Here is a 16370-nt window from a genome sequence, read left to right as displayed (position 1 = left end):
TTTCTGTCCTTGGATTTTTGCAGTTGCATCTGTGAATGCAGAGTTTCTGGTTCCTGTGCATGCAATTAATACAGTCTTAGTTTGCATTATATATATAATTTATGTGCATCGTATATTTGGAACCTATGACACTGGCGTGTCATGCAGAAATGCTGGTGCGTAACGCATACTTTTATTGGAAAAATTGGTGTGTAGAAGCAGGAAATAGCACGTGAATAGAAAATCCAGCGTCTACTATGCCCAGGGGGGAAGTGAAATCAAAACGAGGATTTGGAGCTTGAAACAATAGCGATAAGGAATTCAAAATCATCCCTCTTTGCATTATCCAACATCAACTTTTCCATTATCGCATCTTATACCTGTAATTAATTTGCTCCATAATAGGCTTGCTGGCCTGATTCCAGCAATGTATCGGCAGTCGGGCAATGCGCCGTTATTTGTGAATGATAGCCTGCTTATCATTTCTACATTTTCCTCCTCCGTTTGATTCATTTGCATGTGCTCCTTTGGTAATGCGTATTTTGGAATTGCCTTTGCGGTGCCGCATTTGATGTAGGTTTGTAATATGTTGTGTGAGATCTCGTAAGCCTTATCGGGTGGGTACCTTTTGCTCGGTCTTTTTCAATTTGTGAAATGTTCCTGTTGATTCCCCTATGCGCACTTGTGTGGTCTCCCATCCTTGTTTTCTCTTTGTTCTTGGGGGGGGGGGGTCAGGTTTCTCATTAGCAAAACCAGATTCCTGTCCAGTAATTTGGTTCCACTATGAACCTGCCAACCCGGGCTGGAAATACCTGGAGTCTTGAGGGAGGAGCCTAGGAGAGTGAGGTTTAGGAAAGGGAGGGGCCTTGGAAGGGTAGCATATCATGCTAGGGTTGCCAGCTCCCTTCCTTACCAGGAGAGGGAGGGAGGCCCAGGTGACATTGCTGGAGATGTGGCTATATCACATCTTGCGTGATGCCATCAGGCTGTAACATTGCGGCAACACTGAGCAAAAAAGTCTATGGTGAAAATGACTTCTATTACAGAGTTTTTGCCCAAATATCAGAGCATTGCCATGATGTCATCGACATGATGATGTCATTTCTGGTGTACCCTGGAAGTGACATCACCATGTTATGGCAATATCACTTGGCCCTCCCTCCCTCTCCTGCTCAATGTCCTACTGGCCAGCTGATTGATAGCAGGCAAATCCTGGGGGCGGGGAATCTCTACCTCCGCCTGGGGGGCTGGCAGCCCTGTACCATGCAGCCCACCTTCCAAAGAATCTATTTTTCTCCAAAAGAAGTGGAATAAATGTTGCCAATAAATGAATAAGTGATTTTTGTAGTCCTGAGATCTCTTGTGACTCTAGATCTCCAGTCTCCACTTGAAGGTTGGCTGCCCCGTACTCCACAACACTCCTCGCCCCTCCTTTCTTCTCCCCATACTCTAACACAGGGGTAGTCAAACTGTGGCCCTCCAGATGTCCATGGACTACAATTCCCAGCGAATGCTGGCAGGGGATCCTGGGAATTGTAGTCCATGGACATCTGGAGGGCCGCAGTTTGACTACCCCTGCTCTAAAATGTTAGTCCATCATCAGATCTTAAGCAGAAGAATGCTGACCTTAATTTTAGCCCTTTTCCCTGCCGTTTCCCTCTGCAAAGTCTTGCTCAGAAATGCCCTTAGATTCACAGGCCGATCTTTATTACTATAGATTTCCCCCAAAAGCCAGAATAACACCCCCAATAGCACTTCAGGGTGATGTCAGCACGCTGGACACTCCTCTGGGTTTGAGTAAATGTAGGGGGGAGCTCCCGAACAGACCCTTCCCCTGTCAACAGCAGGGCAGTCCCTGACAATTCAGCTGAAGTTGATCTTTAGCTATCAGAGGCTGATTCTGTGAAGGCTCAAGGGGGTGGCAGGTTGCAGTGGATGAGCGAGAGGGTGGTGAGTGTCCTGCATAGTGCAGAGGGTTGGACTAGATGACCCGGGAGGTCCCTTCCAACTCTACGATTCTAAGATTCAGACTAGAGAGGGCGTGGGCATTTGAGAGGTTGATTTTAATGGCATCGAATTAGAGTTGCCAGTGGGAGATGGGGGAATGGGAACTTGAGGAGCGCCAGTTTCACATGTGCCTCAATATGCACCACTTTTGGAGGAAACTGGAAGTGACAGAGCATCATTCACAGAACTGCCAGGAAAATTATGGGTACACAACGCTACTTCCCTGGAAGTGTCATTTCTCCTCCTCATGCACTAGCCCCAGATCTTCAGGAAGTCGCTGAAATGAAGTTGGCTGCCCTGTTTGGTAGCTGCCTGTCATAGCAGTAGATGCAAAATCACCGCAGCCGGACTGTGTTTTGCAACCAAGTAAGGGACAATCCTCAACTCGAAAGTCGCTCAGATTGGCCATGGCCACTAGGGCAAATCACAGAAGTTGCAGAGACACGTTCCCAGTTGATGCAGAAATACTTTTAATGGGGTCTGGTGGCTACCCAGCTGGCCGCTTGCCATTTTGAAGAAATGTGCAATTTGCAACGATTTCCTCCCCTCATCGTCCGAATGATTACAGCTTTGGGAATGAAGAAGGGGGAAAGATATTCATGTCTCAGACTGGCTCCAGGGGGAGTACAAATTGCAGTGAAATGGAATGTTCGTTTTGCCATCAAACATTTAAAGAGTGTTATTAAAGCCATGGGCATAGCTCCATATTTCAAAATTCCTCGTGGTTTTTTTTGGGGGGGGGATGCCTGGGGAGGGTGGGGTGTGGGGAGGAGAGGCAAGGGACCTTGGCAAGGCAGAAAACCTTTGAGGCCACCTCCCAAAGCATCCATTTCCCCAGGAGGGAACTGGTTTCAGTCCTCTGGAGACCTCCAGCCACCGCATGGTGAAGAGTCAGGAAGGGTGGTTTTCCTAACAAGCAAGTGGTGAACTTTGAAGGCCTCATTCAAAGTTGTAAAGAATAAGTTTTATTTTTACTTCTTCATAGCAAATAGGACACAGTGTGGATTGCTGCTGGTGGTGTTTATATCCTTGTGCCCATGTTGGCTGCTTCTCTGTCACTTTAGCATTTGGGCATTTTGGAACTATCCTTGCCGATCCCCAGAGACAGGATGAATTTAGGACATGGACTTCTGGAGAGACACAGTTTGGCCATCCTTGGTCTAGTGGTTTTTTTTCCAAATAAGAGACTTTTAAGGAACCCGTACCTTATAGTCTATCAGTCTTTAAAGCTTGTTTATTTGATTAATGGGCAGTGGGGGTATATAGAATCGATAGGAGAGGACAGAGTAGGGGACCATATATTCTGCAGTCGAGGAGGTAATTCCCACTGAACCTTCTCCCTGCACAAACATGCAACTGCCCCTATGCCCCTGTTCACCACGATGCTGTGGTTGAAGCAGCATTGAACCTGGGGCAGATAACACGTGTGGGCACAGCCAGTAAAGTTGAAAGTATAATCTCCCCTTGCATCTGTTTGGGTTGTGAGACGGGGAATTAATCAGGATCAGGGCTAGAACAGAAGCAAGGCAATTTTTGATTCAGGGACTCTTGGTCCTTAATTAGCTTTTCTGAATTTATATACAAAGGGGGGAAATAAAACTGTTGCCGCACCACCCTTTTTTCCCCCTTTTCTTTTTGGAAAAAAGAAAATCTTTTACGAGCAGCACAATCTGTCGTATCTCAGCATTACAAATTCAGGACAAATATTACCATTAGCATGTGGTATGAATGCCTTTGAAGAATAGCCCCATTAGAGAAATTAACTCGCTAAATTAAATTAACAAAAAGTCAAGTAAATGCTGACTCTTTCTTGAACGACTGGGGACCCACTGGTGTCTCTTGTCAACAGCTCTTCATCCTTCACCGACTGTCAGGATCTTAGGGAAAGATGACACTGAAACGTTAAAAAAATGGATTTTCATCGGGATTGTAATGATGTTTCGTTAAGCAGTAAAGCACTTATTGTACAGTTATATCTTGCTTCATCTCTTTAGCTTAAATTCTGCTTGCGATTGTATTTTATTGTTCTGTGTCTCTGTGTAATACATAATTTAATCAGGATAATAAAGTGTTTAAATCTGAAAGAAATAAAACACCAGCAATAGGAAGCAGGCAAGCAGATGAGATTTTTTTTTTTGGGGGGGGGGGGACTCGACTAATTCAAGGGATAGTAGATACAGGACAAATTGAGTCAGGGAAGTTTCTGAACTACTTAGCCAAGGCTTCTAGCCTAAGGAACATTTTGCCGGAACTAAGCCTAGTTGAATAACATGGAACATAATTTTGAGTAGACCTGCTTAGAATCGCTTCCTAAATTATTACTGTTCCATGCACTAACACACCTGCATCTGACTAAGGACTGAGGGTGATAGAACAAAGTTTGAGTCCATTGGCACCTTTAAAACCAACTTTCGTGTGCAGGTGCATGTCTTCAGATATCTTGAATAAAATGTTATTGGTCTTAAAGAAACCCCTGGACTCAGATTTGTTCTGCTGCTTCAGGCCAACACAGTTACCCACCTGAATCTATCTATTAATGATAGAATAAATTTAATATAACCAATAAGGTGTACTCAGCACATAAAAAGCTAGCTTGGTGTAGTGGTTACGAGCAGTGGCCTCTAAACTGGATTTGATTCCCCACTCCTCCACATGCAGCCACTTGGGTGACCTTGGGCCAGTCACAGTCCTATTAGATCTGTTTTCACAGAGCTCTCAGAGCTCTCTAAGCCCCACCTACCTCACAGGGTGTCTGTTGTGGGGAGAGGCAAAGTAAGGCGATTGTAAGCTGCTTTGATACTCCTTTGGGTAGTGAAAAGCAGCATATAAAAACCAACTCTTATTCTAATTGTGTAAGTTCCCTTTTTAATCCTTCCATTATACCTTTGCTATTTTATGCCTAGATATAATGCATTTCTAAAACTTGCTCAATTTTTCTTTATTAAAAGGTTTCCAAACAAGGAAAGCGCAGGTAGAGAGTTTTATTTGCTCACCTGCAGTCACTTCTTGCTTCTTGTTGTGGGGTCTGCTAGAGGCCATGACATTGTCAACTACCTGGGTCATTGTCGACTACCTGTCTATGCCAAACAGGTCCATGGATGAGGGACAGATTCTCAGGGTGAATGAGGCTGCTAACTTTGCCTTCCCTTCCTTTTCCGTACACTACGGGTAAGATGAACCGGAATGTCTTCAGTTAGTTGTGGACAAGATCCCTGGTTGTTAGACCTTATCCTCTTTAACGCAACCGAATCTGAATCCCACTGCTGGTGCTTGGATCGTGGACTTTTCGGATTCACTGAACGCTCTGAGCTTCTTCAAATCAGGCTCTTGGGTGTTTCTTTATCCTGTTTTGCAGGACACGGGGTCCACCTCTTGCTCACCCTGTCTTTTGGGACACTACTGCGCCGACACGAACACCAGCAAAGAGGCCATGCTGCTCCGAATGGTTTGCCCAGCAGGTTTCCTTTGCCCCGAAGGGCTGGCAACTGCTCCTAATGCTAGCAGCTATGCCTGCCCAAGAGGCTACTACTGCCTGCAAGGTGACATTGTAAGTACTCGTGGTGACTATTATGCGTTGCTATCTCCTGCTAGGTTATTGTAGAATGGCATCGCCAAGAGATGGTGAGAGTATCATAGCTGTAGAATGGCAGCACCATAGAGACCAGGGGTTGTCAACCTGTGGTCCTCCAGATGTCCATGGACTACAATTCCCATGAGCCCCTGCCAGCGAATGCTGGCAGGGGCTCATGGGAATTGTAGTCCATGGACATCTGGAGGACCACAGGTTGACTACCCCTGATAGAGACCATAGGTGTAGTGGAAAGACTGTCAGAATAGGATCCTGGGAGACTTGGGTTCGAATCCCTACTTCTATCATGGAAGCATTGCTGGGGGACCTTGAGCCCATCACATACAGCCAGGGGAGGAAATGTTCGAAGCTACTTTGAATTCCATCTAGGAGAAAAAGTCAGATGCAAAAACAAACACAAGAGCAATGCAGGGGAAGTTTCAGCAAGGGCGATCGCAAGCTTCGTATCGCTGCCTCAATAAACTGCTTTTGCTGCTAAGGCCGAGTGAATCCATCAAGAAAATCGACGGGGATCTGACAGGCTGTAGCTCAGGGGTGGAGTGCTTTGATTGTTCCCCAAGTGATCTCTGGTAAGAGGCTTTTCTCTGCCTGTGACCTGAGAGAGCCACTGCTGGTCAGAGAAGATAATACGGATCTCAAAGGGGCAACAGCAAATGGACTGAGAACGTTTTCCTAGGAGAAAGCCCCAGTGAGAGCTCATTTCTGAGTCCTCTGATCTGGATGACCCAAGCAGTGCACATCTCAGATGCAGAGGCAGCCCTGATGGGCGACCACCAAGGAAGTCCACGGTTACAAGCAATGGCAAACCACTTCTGAACCTCTCCTGCCTTGGAAAAACCCTACAAGTTTGATGTACATTTCTTGTGTCTTGAATGTACCTTCCACCACCAGTTTCTGAGCAGGTTTTCTTAGGGTTGCTCCCTAAATAAACCAGCTTGGTGTAAGTTCAACCAGTGGTAAGAAGTCTTCAGGTCAAATCTTGCCGTAGCCAAAAGCTTTTAAGGAACCCTCTGTCTTTCAGTCCCAACACCCTACAAGAGAGATAATGAAACATGTCCTATTAAGCACAGCAGTTTCAACAAGGCCTTATGGTGCTTTGCAAATTCAACAATATGATATAAATGCAACCACCCCCCACCCACCATTGGCTCTAGCCGATTGCTTAAGGAGATCATTTGGCCTCTTTCTGTCTCCAGTTTTCTCCTGCCAGGCCCTGCCCTAACGGGACTTACAGTGGTCAGAGAGGCCTGGGCAGAGCTGACCAGTGCTTGCCATGCCCAAAGGGTAAATATTGCTACAGAAATGGGCAAGAAATCCAAGGGATATCCCAGCCGGTGAGTATCCACATCAAGGGTGAAGCGTTGGGCCAGCTGAGCGGTCAACCGTTGCAAGACATTTTCTCCAAATGCAAAGTTGCCCCGTATACAGTGACCTTTTGGGTTGCTTTTATGCTTATGTGTAAGGGATTTTTAGACCTGTCTTGGAGAGGGTTGTGAAACAGCTGATAGAGTGTGAGCAGAGAAGTAACGTTCCTTTGCCGCTGTCACCACATCGCACACAAACGTCCTCTCTGCTCCACCATTTAGCTTGAACGGTTTTCTGAAAACCTCTCGCTTGGTCTCTTGATTGCCGAGGCTGTTGTGTTCCCACGGCGTGTTCTCTCATCCATTAACCGAACCCCCCACGGTTAACAGCTGGCTTGTGTTCGTCTTCTTAGAATGGAAATTGTCCGCCGGGCTACGCCTGCCCACTGGGTACTGGATCCCCTTTTTCTTTTCCCTGCCTGCCCGGCGCCTACTGGGACAATTCTACTGTGGATGGAGGCGTGTGTAAGCCGTGTACGGCTGGATTCTACTGCGATGCTGCTGCCATGACTCAGCCCAAACTGTGCCCATTAGTAAGTTATCGGAGGAGAACGGAGAGCTGGGCAACTGGGAAGGGGGTGCACAGAGGAGTAAGGAAGCCTTGTTTTGCAGGGTTCCTACTGCTCCCTTGGCACCTCCCAGCCAAAACCCTGCCCAGAGGGCACCTACGGCAAGAGAAAGGGGTTGGCAGCCCTCGAAGCCTGCACCCCCTGCTCAGGAGGGTTTTACTGTGCTGGTTACGGGCAGACAGCCCCAAGTGGACGGTGTGAAGCTGGGTTCTACTGCCAGGAAGGAGCAACGACGTCTGTAAGTCTTTGGTGTGAACATTTCTAACTTTTGCATAGTGTTGTCTTCCTCCTGTGCCTTTCCAAGGACTGGAAGGGATGTGTTGTCCCCTTAGATGTGTCAAATTGCAACTCGCAATTGGGATTTGGAAAGCTTTAGAACTGCTGGAAACTCTGTGGAAATTCTGTGGTTTTTACCATAACGATCCCATACACAAAGGGATAAAACAAAAATAGAAAAAGAGTTGTTTTTTTATACTTTTCACCACCCAAAGGAGTCTCCAAGCGGCTTACGATTACCTTCCTTTCCCAACAAGAGACACCATGTGAGATAGGTGGGGCTGAGAGAGCTCTGACAGACCTGCTCTGGGAGAACAGAGATTAACTGACTGTGACTAGCCCAGCTGGCTGCATGGGGAGGAGGGGTGGGGAATCAAACCCGGATCTCCAGATTAGAGGCCGCTGCTCTTAAACCACAACACCATGCTGGTCCTTCCCCTCCCCAAACTCCGCCCTCTGCAGGGTCCACTCCCAAAATCACCAGGAATTTCCAAGGTCAATAATACTAAATAACAATTAATACATTTGGCTTTTTATAACCCACCCTTTCTGGATAGTTCAGGGTGGGTAACAACACAGTTCAGACAATCAGTAAAAATATAAAATATGTATCAGTAAAACAATCTATAATTTCAGTAGCCCCCAATTAATTTAGACTTGGGGGGGGGGGGTCAGTCCTTGGAGAACAGATCTTCCTTCTATTTTAGCAATGAGACCAGTATTCTTGATGGCCCATCAGGGCCTTGACTGGGTAGAACAGCTTTGTCTTGCAGGCCCTGCAGAACTGGTTGAAGTCCCACAGGACCTCAAACTTTTTCAGCAGAATGTCCCACTTGATTGGGACCAAGACCAAGAAAGCCCTGGTCCTGCTCCAGGCCCATCTCACCTTCTTTGGGCTGGGGATCCTAACAAGGAGGGGCTTCCTATGAGGAAGGGCCTAAATCATGGCCTATGTTCTTAAAAGAGATTACAATTTATTGCTTCCCCATTTGTATGTGCATTTATTGTATCTACCAGCAATAGTATTTGTTTCTTTTCCGCATTGAGATTTACATGTCTATTTCCCCCAAATACAGATGCCGACAGATGGAGTCGCTGGGGCTGTTTGCCCCCCTGGGGCATACTGTCCGCTGGGGTCTTCTGTGCCCATCCGTTGCCCTCTGGGTACCTACAGCAACAGCAGCGGATTGAAAAACTTGAATCAGTGCTTGGATTGTCCACCTGGGTAAGTTCTTCCTTCTGCCAGAGAAAGAAGGAGCTCCTCTGTAGAATGACACGTTGACCTGTCCACAGCTAGGAAGAGCCGGTCATATGATTTTCAGGGAGAATCCATCTTATGGAACAACACGTAGCATAGAAATGCTGCAGACATTTAGCCCAAGAGTGGCTGAATCAATGCACTGGAAATACTGGAGATTTCTTATACGGAATCAGACTGTACCCCCCCCCCCCGAGGTCCCTTTCCCCCCTTTCCTGTCCGTCCTCAAGGAGTTTTCCAACGTGGAGCTCACAGCCCCCAGTGGTCAGGGGGAGACGTGGCAACACTGTCTGGAGGATGGCAGGTAAAAAAAAGAGGTGTTGATGAGCACCATTAAGGAGCTGACAATTTGCAAGCTTGCTTTAGAGGCCTCCAAGAGTTTTATCTGGCCTTCTGGTCCACAGAACTGACAATGGACCCATAGTCTCCTGAATATATATTTTTAAAGGAGCCAACTGGCTGTAACAATTATTGTATTTATATTTTAGATATACTGGTTTTATTTGAGGCCTGACCATTGATAAAGGCGGCAATGCTGAAATGCATTCGTATGTATGTATGTATGTATGTATGTATGTATGTATGTATGTATGTATGTATGTATGTATGTATGCATTGATTTTATTGGGGCTATGCTAAAAGCCTTGGGTTTAAAACTTGATTAATAATTATTGGTACAAAATTTTAAAGTTGGCTTCTACCCTGTACAGGCTTACGTTCATTTCCCTTGGGCTGACCTTTCTAGGTTCTTGGCTTATCTGTGGATCTGGAAATATTGCCGGAATAAGACAGTTTCCAAAGGATGATGCCTTTTTCTCTCCCAATATCAGGTTGTACTGTGATGCAACAGGGGCACGATCTCCCACCGGGCCTTGCAAACCTGGCTATTTCTGTACTGGTGGTGCCAAAACAGCCACCCAGAATATGGCAAAAGAGGGGTATTACTCTCAGGAAGGGGCCTTCCAGCCACAGGCTTGCCCCCCTGGGAGTTTCCAGCCGGTAAGCAGGATTCATGCTGTGTTCCTGACCAAAGCATAACGTGGCCGAAATTCTTTTGGGATCTCTTTATGATCCAAGAGCTACCATTTTTTCAAACCTCTGGATGTGCCTTTACCATTTTCTTTTCTTCTTCAGTTTTTTTCCCCCAGAGCTCCAAGCTTTAATTGGTTTAATCAGTGCATTAATCAGCTAAAGCTTTAATGATTTAATCGGAGTTGGCTAATTGTAAACGGGAATGCCGCAAATGAAGGGTGCACTTGGGAGGGGGGGACTGGGGGGGATTTTTTTCCAGGGTGGAACACCACTAGGGAATCAATGGGGAAATAATGTTACCTCCAAATCCAAATGCACCTATATTGCCATGAGAACATTTAACATTTTTTTAAAATTTAGTAACCCCCCTCCCCCCTTGATTTTCTGAAAGTGGTTTGTGGTTTCAAGAAACAATGATCTGCAATTCAAACAATGCTAAACGTTGTTGCTGTAGACGCTAATAGGTTCATTATGCAAATACAGTCAATTAATTGACTGATGAATTGGGTAAAAGGCAATTAAATTTTAAAAAAAAATTCTTTCGATGGTTGACAGCTCTGCTCCACACCCTCCCCCCAGATCCGTACACATAGCCCCCTCCAAGTCACATAGAACCTCTACCCCCTTGAGCCAACAGTCTGCCAAGTACCAGATTCCATGGCCATGGACCCAATCCATGGCAGCATCTGAGGTCAATCAACGTTGCTTCCACCTAGAAGCCTGAAGCAGATTTTCCTCTGTGCCCATTCCTGCAGCCTAAATAACATGTCACATGCTACCAAACCCCTGCACAGGTTTGCCAACTTCCAGGTGGCGGCTGAAGATCTAACAGGATCCCAGCTAATTTTCAGATACGGAGGTCAGTTGCTCTAGAGAAGATGGCTGCTTTGGAGGGTGGACTTTCCGCCATTGCTCAATTTATGTATTCATTCACGTTCCTTATAGTCAGCCTTTCTCACTGGGACTCATTACACAGTGTAAATCCGTAAAATCCATAGGCAAAAATCTCACGCAGAGCTGGAGCAAAGTTGTAAGCATTCAAACACGATGGAAGAACTGTGACCCTGCTGAGGTCCCACCCCTTCTCAGGCTCCGCCCTCAAAAAATCTCCAGCATTTTCCAAATCAGAAATTTGCAACCCAAATCTGTTCTTGCCTCCTTGCAGGTCCAAACCTGCCTGCCCTAGAGACAGAATAGTATCCCGTTCTTCATCTGCGAATGCAAATTTCTCACCCCAATGAGACATATCCTTATCCATTGTTGTTCCTCTGTATATTTGTGAAACAGCCTGGGGAGTGGGACGTGTCTGGATGTCCAAGTTGGAATAGGGCCAATCAGGGTGCAGCGGGCTGCACCCTGATTGGCCCTGCCCCTGCAGCTCCCGTCCTCCGTCTCTGTCCAGCCTCTTTGCTCTCATAGTACCTGGAGCCTGCAGCAGGTAAGGGGAGAGGGCCCTGGGTAAAGGGTTGTGGTGGAGAGCCTGCTAACGAGGGCCTCTTTGCTTGCTAGGCTGGGCCTGCTAATGAGGGCCTCCCGGCCTGCTGACTGCCTGCTAAGGAGCTCTATCCTGGCCCTACTAATGAGCTGCCCAAACCCCACCCGCCCTGCTTGATCCAGCTGCGAGCAGAGACCCAAAAACACCTTAAGCTGTCTGGCCAGGGGCCCAGGGAGGGGACCCTTTCAAGGCCCGTTCTTAGGAATGGGCTTTGAAGCTAGTCCTTAAAAGTCAATATAACAAAGGAAGGGAACACGCAGTGTAGGAGTGAAACAAAAAGAAATACGGTGTGGCAGGAAATGCTAAGGACAATAAACATCAAGTCATTCATACACTTGTCGCTGTTTCTTCCTTCCACAAAAACTTTTGATAGGCCAATTTGCTTGGGGAAAAGAACCGAAAACATTTCGTTCTTGTACCTTCTTCAGTTCAGTTCAGTATCAAGGCAAATGTATTGGCACACAATTCCACAAATGAACAACTTAAAAGGAGGAAATGTACGTAAGGATATAATAAATCTTTGATTTAGGATTGCCTTCATAGATCATTTCGATCACAAGTTTGACAGGACTGATTGACCTTTGTAAACTGGAACAGCTGCAGTTCATTAACTCATCTCACTGATTCAACTACTCATTTTTGTTATGCAGGCAAGACAGAGCAGAGCAATTTCAGCTCTTCCACCCGGCTATAAAAATGTTTTTTTTTAAATATATCATCATCTGATTTCATTTTTGCTCTTGCCTGAAGTCTGCGTGTAACTTTTCATACCCTCTCTTCTCTTCTTAGAGTCTAGCCCAGGCTACGTGCAGAGACTGCCCTGCAGGGATGTTTTGCAATCAAACCGGCCTGGTGGAACCGTGGCCTTGCCCCAAAGGACACTATTGCCCAGCTAGGAGCATTCTGCCCCTTCTTTGCCCAGCGGTAAGAACCGAGAGAGGGCGGACAAGCCCCACTCACGGGAAGTGCAGGGCCATCAAGAAACCCCCAGAATTTCACAAAATCCTGGTTGATTTTACTTTGGTCTCTCTATTTCTCTTTTTTTTAATTATTCAGGGCTCCTACTTGAATGTCTCAGGTGGCACCGGAATGGACAATTGCAAGCCATGCCCACCAGGCACGTACTGCAGCAAACCTGGCCTGGCCATGTCAGAAGGGCCTTGCCAGCCAGGCTACTACTGTCTCCAGGGATCCACCACTGCCTCCCCGGTAAGTCATGTGAACTTGAAAATTCCCAGTATGAAGGCCACCAAGTCCCAACCAACATAGGGTGACTCTAAACAAGGGACTTTCAAGGTGATGGAGAAGCCAAGGTGGTTTCCCTTTGCCGTCCTCTGCAGCATCTTCTTGGTTGCCCTCCACCCAAGTACCAACCTTGCTTAGCTTCAAGGGTCTGACAAGATCTAGCTGTTCCTTGCAAGGTGTGCCATTCCTTGTTTTTATTCGATGGTCCCCGTCCTTTTCAAGGAGCAAAGCTGACACATGCATCCAGCTCCACACTGGTCTCCAGGGGCAGAGCTTTGTCCTGGTTGATATCAGCAAGACAAGGGAAATCATCAGGGAGGAGGAGAAGCCAATGCTGTCACCCTACGTGCTCCAGTTACCAAAAAAAATCTCGGTTCAAAATCACGAGTCTCTTGCAGAGGGGCAATGACTCAATGGCACAGCTTCTGCTTGGCGTACGGAGCCGGCTTGGTGTCATGGTCAAGAGCGGCAGCTGCTAATCTGGAGAGCTGGGTATGAATCCCTGCTCCTCTCCCACACGCAGCCACCTGGGTGATGTTCGGCCAATCACAGTCCTGTTAGAACTGTTCTCACAGAGCAGTTCTGTCAGAGCTCTGTCAGCCCCACCTACCTCAGGTGGGGAGAGGGAAGGAGGGTGATTGTAAGCTGCTTTGAGACTCCTTCAGGCAGAGAAAAGTGGCATATAAGAACCAACTCTGCTTCTCCTTCTTCTTCATAAGGCAGTGTCAGGGATCAGATCCAGAAGGGCCGAAACAGAACAGGGAAGGAGGCAGCAAGAGTACAGCTTCTGTAATGAACAGGAATGTCGTACAATCCTCTGAAACTGCAAAAACTTAAGCAGGCTTTGGCCGATCAGCGGCTTCTTTCACTTGAGTTCAAGCATTTGACTGCAGGACTATTTCCTACTGTGATCTGCCGTTGATTTTCCCCAGGTGTAGGGCTGAGCAGTTTGCCCAAATCATGATAAATACATCTCAAGATGTTCCACCCTTTTTCACCCTTTCCAAGGCCGGACTCCCCTTTGGTGGCCTTTGCCCTGCAGGGCATTACTGCCCCGGGGGCACAAAGCAGCCGAGGGCTATGCCCTGCCCAGCCGGGACGTGGAACGAGCAGGAAGGCGCTCGAGACGCCAGCTGGTGCCTGCCTTGTCCGCCGGGATTCTTCTGCAACGGTCCGGGTCGTGTTTCCCCAGCCGGACGCTGTGCTCCAGGTGAGAGTCAAATGGGTCGCCATGTTGGTCTGAAGGAGCACAATAACATCAGAGTCCAGTAGCGCCTTTGAGACCAACAAAGATTTATTCAGGGCGGGAGCTTTCGAGTGCTTGCACTCGAAAGCTCCCGCCCTGAATAAATCTTTGTTGGTCTCAAAGGTGCTACTGGACTCTGATTTTATTGTACTCCAGGTGAGAGGCAACGATGGTCTCAAAATGACTGATTTACTTCCTTCCCTGACAGCTCTTGCCTTCTTGCTAATAGGGACGGCTATGCCTTTTTGGTGTTTTGGCTGCATTCTGAGCCTACTCCTGAAAGCTGATCCCTTGGAGATCTTGTTGGTCTCTCACGTGCTCTCCTATGCAGCTGTTCCGAGGCAGGCCAACCGGGTCACCCTCTGGAACCGGATTGTGGTCTCTCTAAGTCGCAGGATGGGGTGGGCGTGAGGAGGGAGGGAGGGACTACAAGGCAAGAACTAGGGGCTGAAATATAATTGCCGCGTGATGAAGTGTAATTTAGATAGAATCCAGAAGTCAAGGGAGGAAAAAAACCCACAAAGGCCATTCGCTAATTGGATCTTAGCAATACTGTCACGGGGTTGCTAAGAGAGTCAATACCCGTAATGAGTCATAACTCTTGAATCCCTGTCATGGGGGGCGGGGGAGGAAGGTTGTGACGGTTCCTAATAAACCTTCATTCAGGAGCTCCATGCTGGGCTCTCCCTTTGAAGTTCTTTTTGAAGTATAACTGTGACTTTTAGGCGGGACTGAAGTATCGCCAGCAGTTTCTAGATAGGACGGTTTGGGTCTCTGAGCTCTTGTTAGATTGCAGCCCTGACTAGTATTTGACTAGTTTTGGCTGGCAAACCACCAAGGAAGTCCAGGATCCTTAGGCAGAGGCAGGTGATTGCAAACGACCTCTGGGCATCTTTTGGCTTGAATATCTTGCAGCAGGTGAGGATTCGTTTATTCATTCATTCATTCATTCATTCATTCATCCATTCATCCATTCATCCATTCATTCATCCATCCATTCATTCATTCATTCATTCATTCATTCATTCATTCATTCATTCATTCTTGTATTTCTATACCGCCATTCCCAGAAACTGGCTCACAGATGTTCACAAACAGCATCAATAAAAATTCTCCCCCCCAAAACAGGAAAACAATATACAAAGTATAAATACAGATACAAGATGGCGGAATTTTAAAAATTGCTCCCCATATTCTGGACATCGATTTTATATATGTAGTGGCTGGGAGATGGAAACAGGCCCCTGGCACAGTCTGCCACCATGGTAGGCACCAGGGGCAGGGGAGCACCAAATCTAATACCCCAGGGCTGTTTCCAAGGGCCAAGCAATGAAGGTGAGGACAGATCATCCAAATGTGAAATCCCAAATGCCCCTCAAGGTAAACGTAAAGGTAAACGTAAAGGTATCCCCTGTGCAAGCACTGGGTCATGTCTGACCCTTGGGGTGACGCCCTCTAGCGTTTTCATGGCAGACTCAATACGGGGTGGTTTGCCAGTGCCTTCCCCAGTCATTACCGTTTACCCCCCAGCAAGCTGGGTACTCATTTTACCGACCTCGGAAGGATGGAAGGCTGAGTCAACCCTGAGCTGGCTGCTGGGATCGAACTCCCAGCCTCATGGGCAGAGCTTTCAGACTGCATGTCTGCTGCCTTACCACAAGAGGCTCTTAAAATGCCCCTATCAGAAAACTAATAAGGTGGAAGCTATCCTCACATTCAGGATGGCCAAACTGTGGCTCTCCAGATGTCCATGGACTAAAATTCCCATGAGCCAGCTGGCAGGGGCTCATGGGAACTGTAGTCCACAGGCATCTGGAGAGCCACATTTTGGCCACCCTGCTGTTGCAGGAAAAGTTGGAAAAGGAGCCATGGCTGAACATACCTTCTAGAGGGAAGACACCCAAAATATAACTATGTAAATAGCTATGTTTGTATTTGGGGCCTCAAGAGAGAACGGACCGTATTCTCTGTCTCATCCTGTGGCTCTTCATCGCCTCCTCTGGACAGTTTTGGCAGAATGTCGAGATGGAATGCCTAAGGTAGGGGGGAGCTGTCAGAACTGGTTATCTTCCCCCTGATAGAGAAAAACGTGTGATTCATAAGCTCTCTTTGCATTTGGCAGCGGGAAAAGATTAGGAATAAATTTGATGCCGAAAATGTGGTTTGGCGTTACGGAGACTATCTGATCTCCGGGCGTGTAAGCCTGCTCGTCATGCCCACGATTAGCTTGTGCTTTTCACACTGCATGGCCAGGAGTGATGCGTTGCTGCTGCTGCTGCTGCCGCTGTTGTTGTTTTTAATTTGTACCTT

The 16370-nt window shown here is 47.2% G+C and overlaps 1 protein-coding gene across 1 annotated transcript in view; it reads left to right on the top strand.

The window, feature by feature from the left end:
- Nucleotides 1-16370, top strand: part of LOC143822009 (uncharacterized) — a 101628-nt gene that overhangs the window by 21193 nt on the left and 64065 nt on the right. The window contains exons 13-21 of the mRNA XM_077306589.1: nt 5342-5533; nt 6772-6909; nt 7293-7472; nt 7552-7746; nt 8861-9009; nt 9873-10041; nt 12359-12493; nt 12626-12778; nt 13823-14024. Coding sequence (XP_077162704.1) covers nt 5342-5533; nt 6772-6909; nt 7293-7472; nt 7552-7746; nt 8861-9009; nt 9873-10041; nt 12359-12493; nt 12626-12778; nt 13823-14024 — 1513 coding nt within the window. The remainder of the gene's footprint in view (nt 1-5341; nt 5534-6771; nt 6910-7292; nt 7473-7551; nt 7747-8860; nt 9010-9872; nt 10042-12358; nt 12494-12625; nt 12779-13822; nt 14025-16370) is intronic.

The sequence above is a fragment of the Paroedura picta genome, chromosome 12 (genome assembly GCF_049243985.1).
Source record: "Paroedura picta isolate Pp20150507F chromosome 12, Ppicta_v3.0, whole genome shotgun sequence".
NCBI classification, from domain to species: domain Eukaryota; kingdom Metazoa; phylum Chordata; class Lepidosauria; order Squamata; family Gekkonidae; genus Paroedura; species Paroedura picta.
Note: the sequence above shows the minus strand (reverse complement) of the source record. Positions and strands in the feature narration are given on the sequence as shown.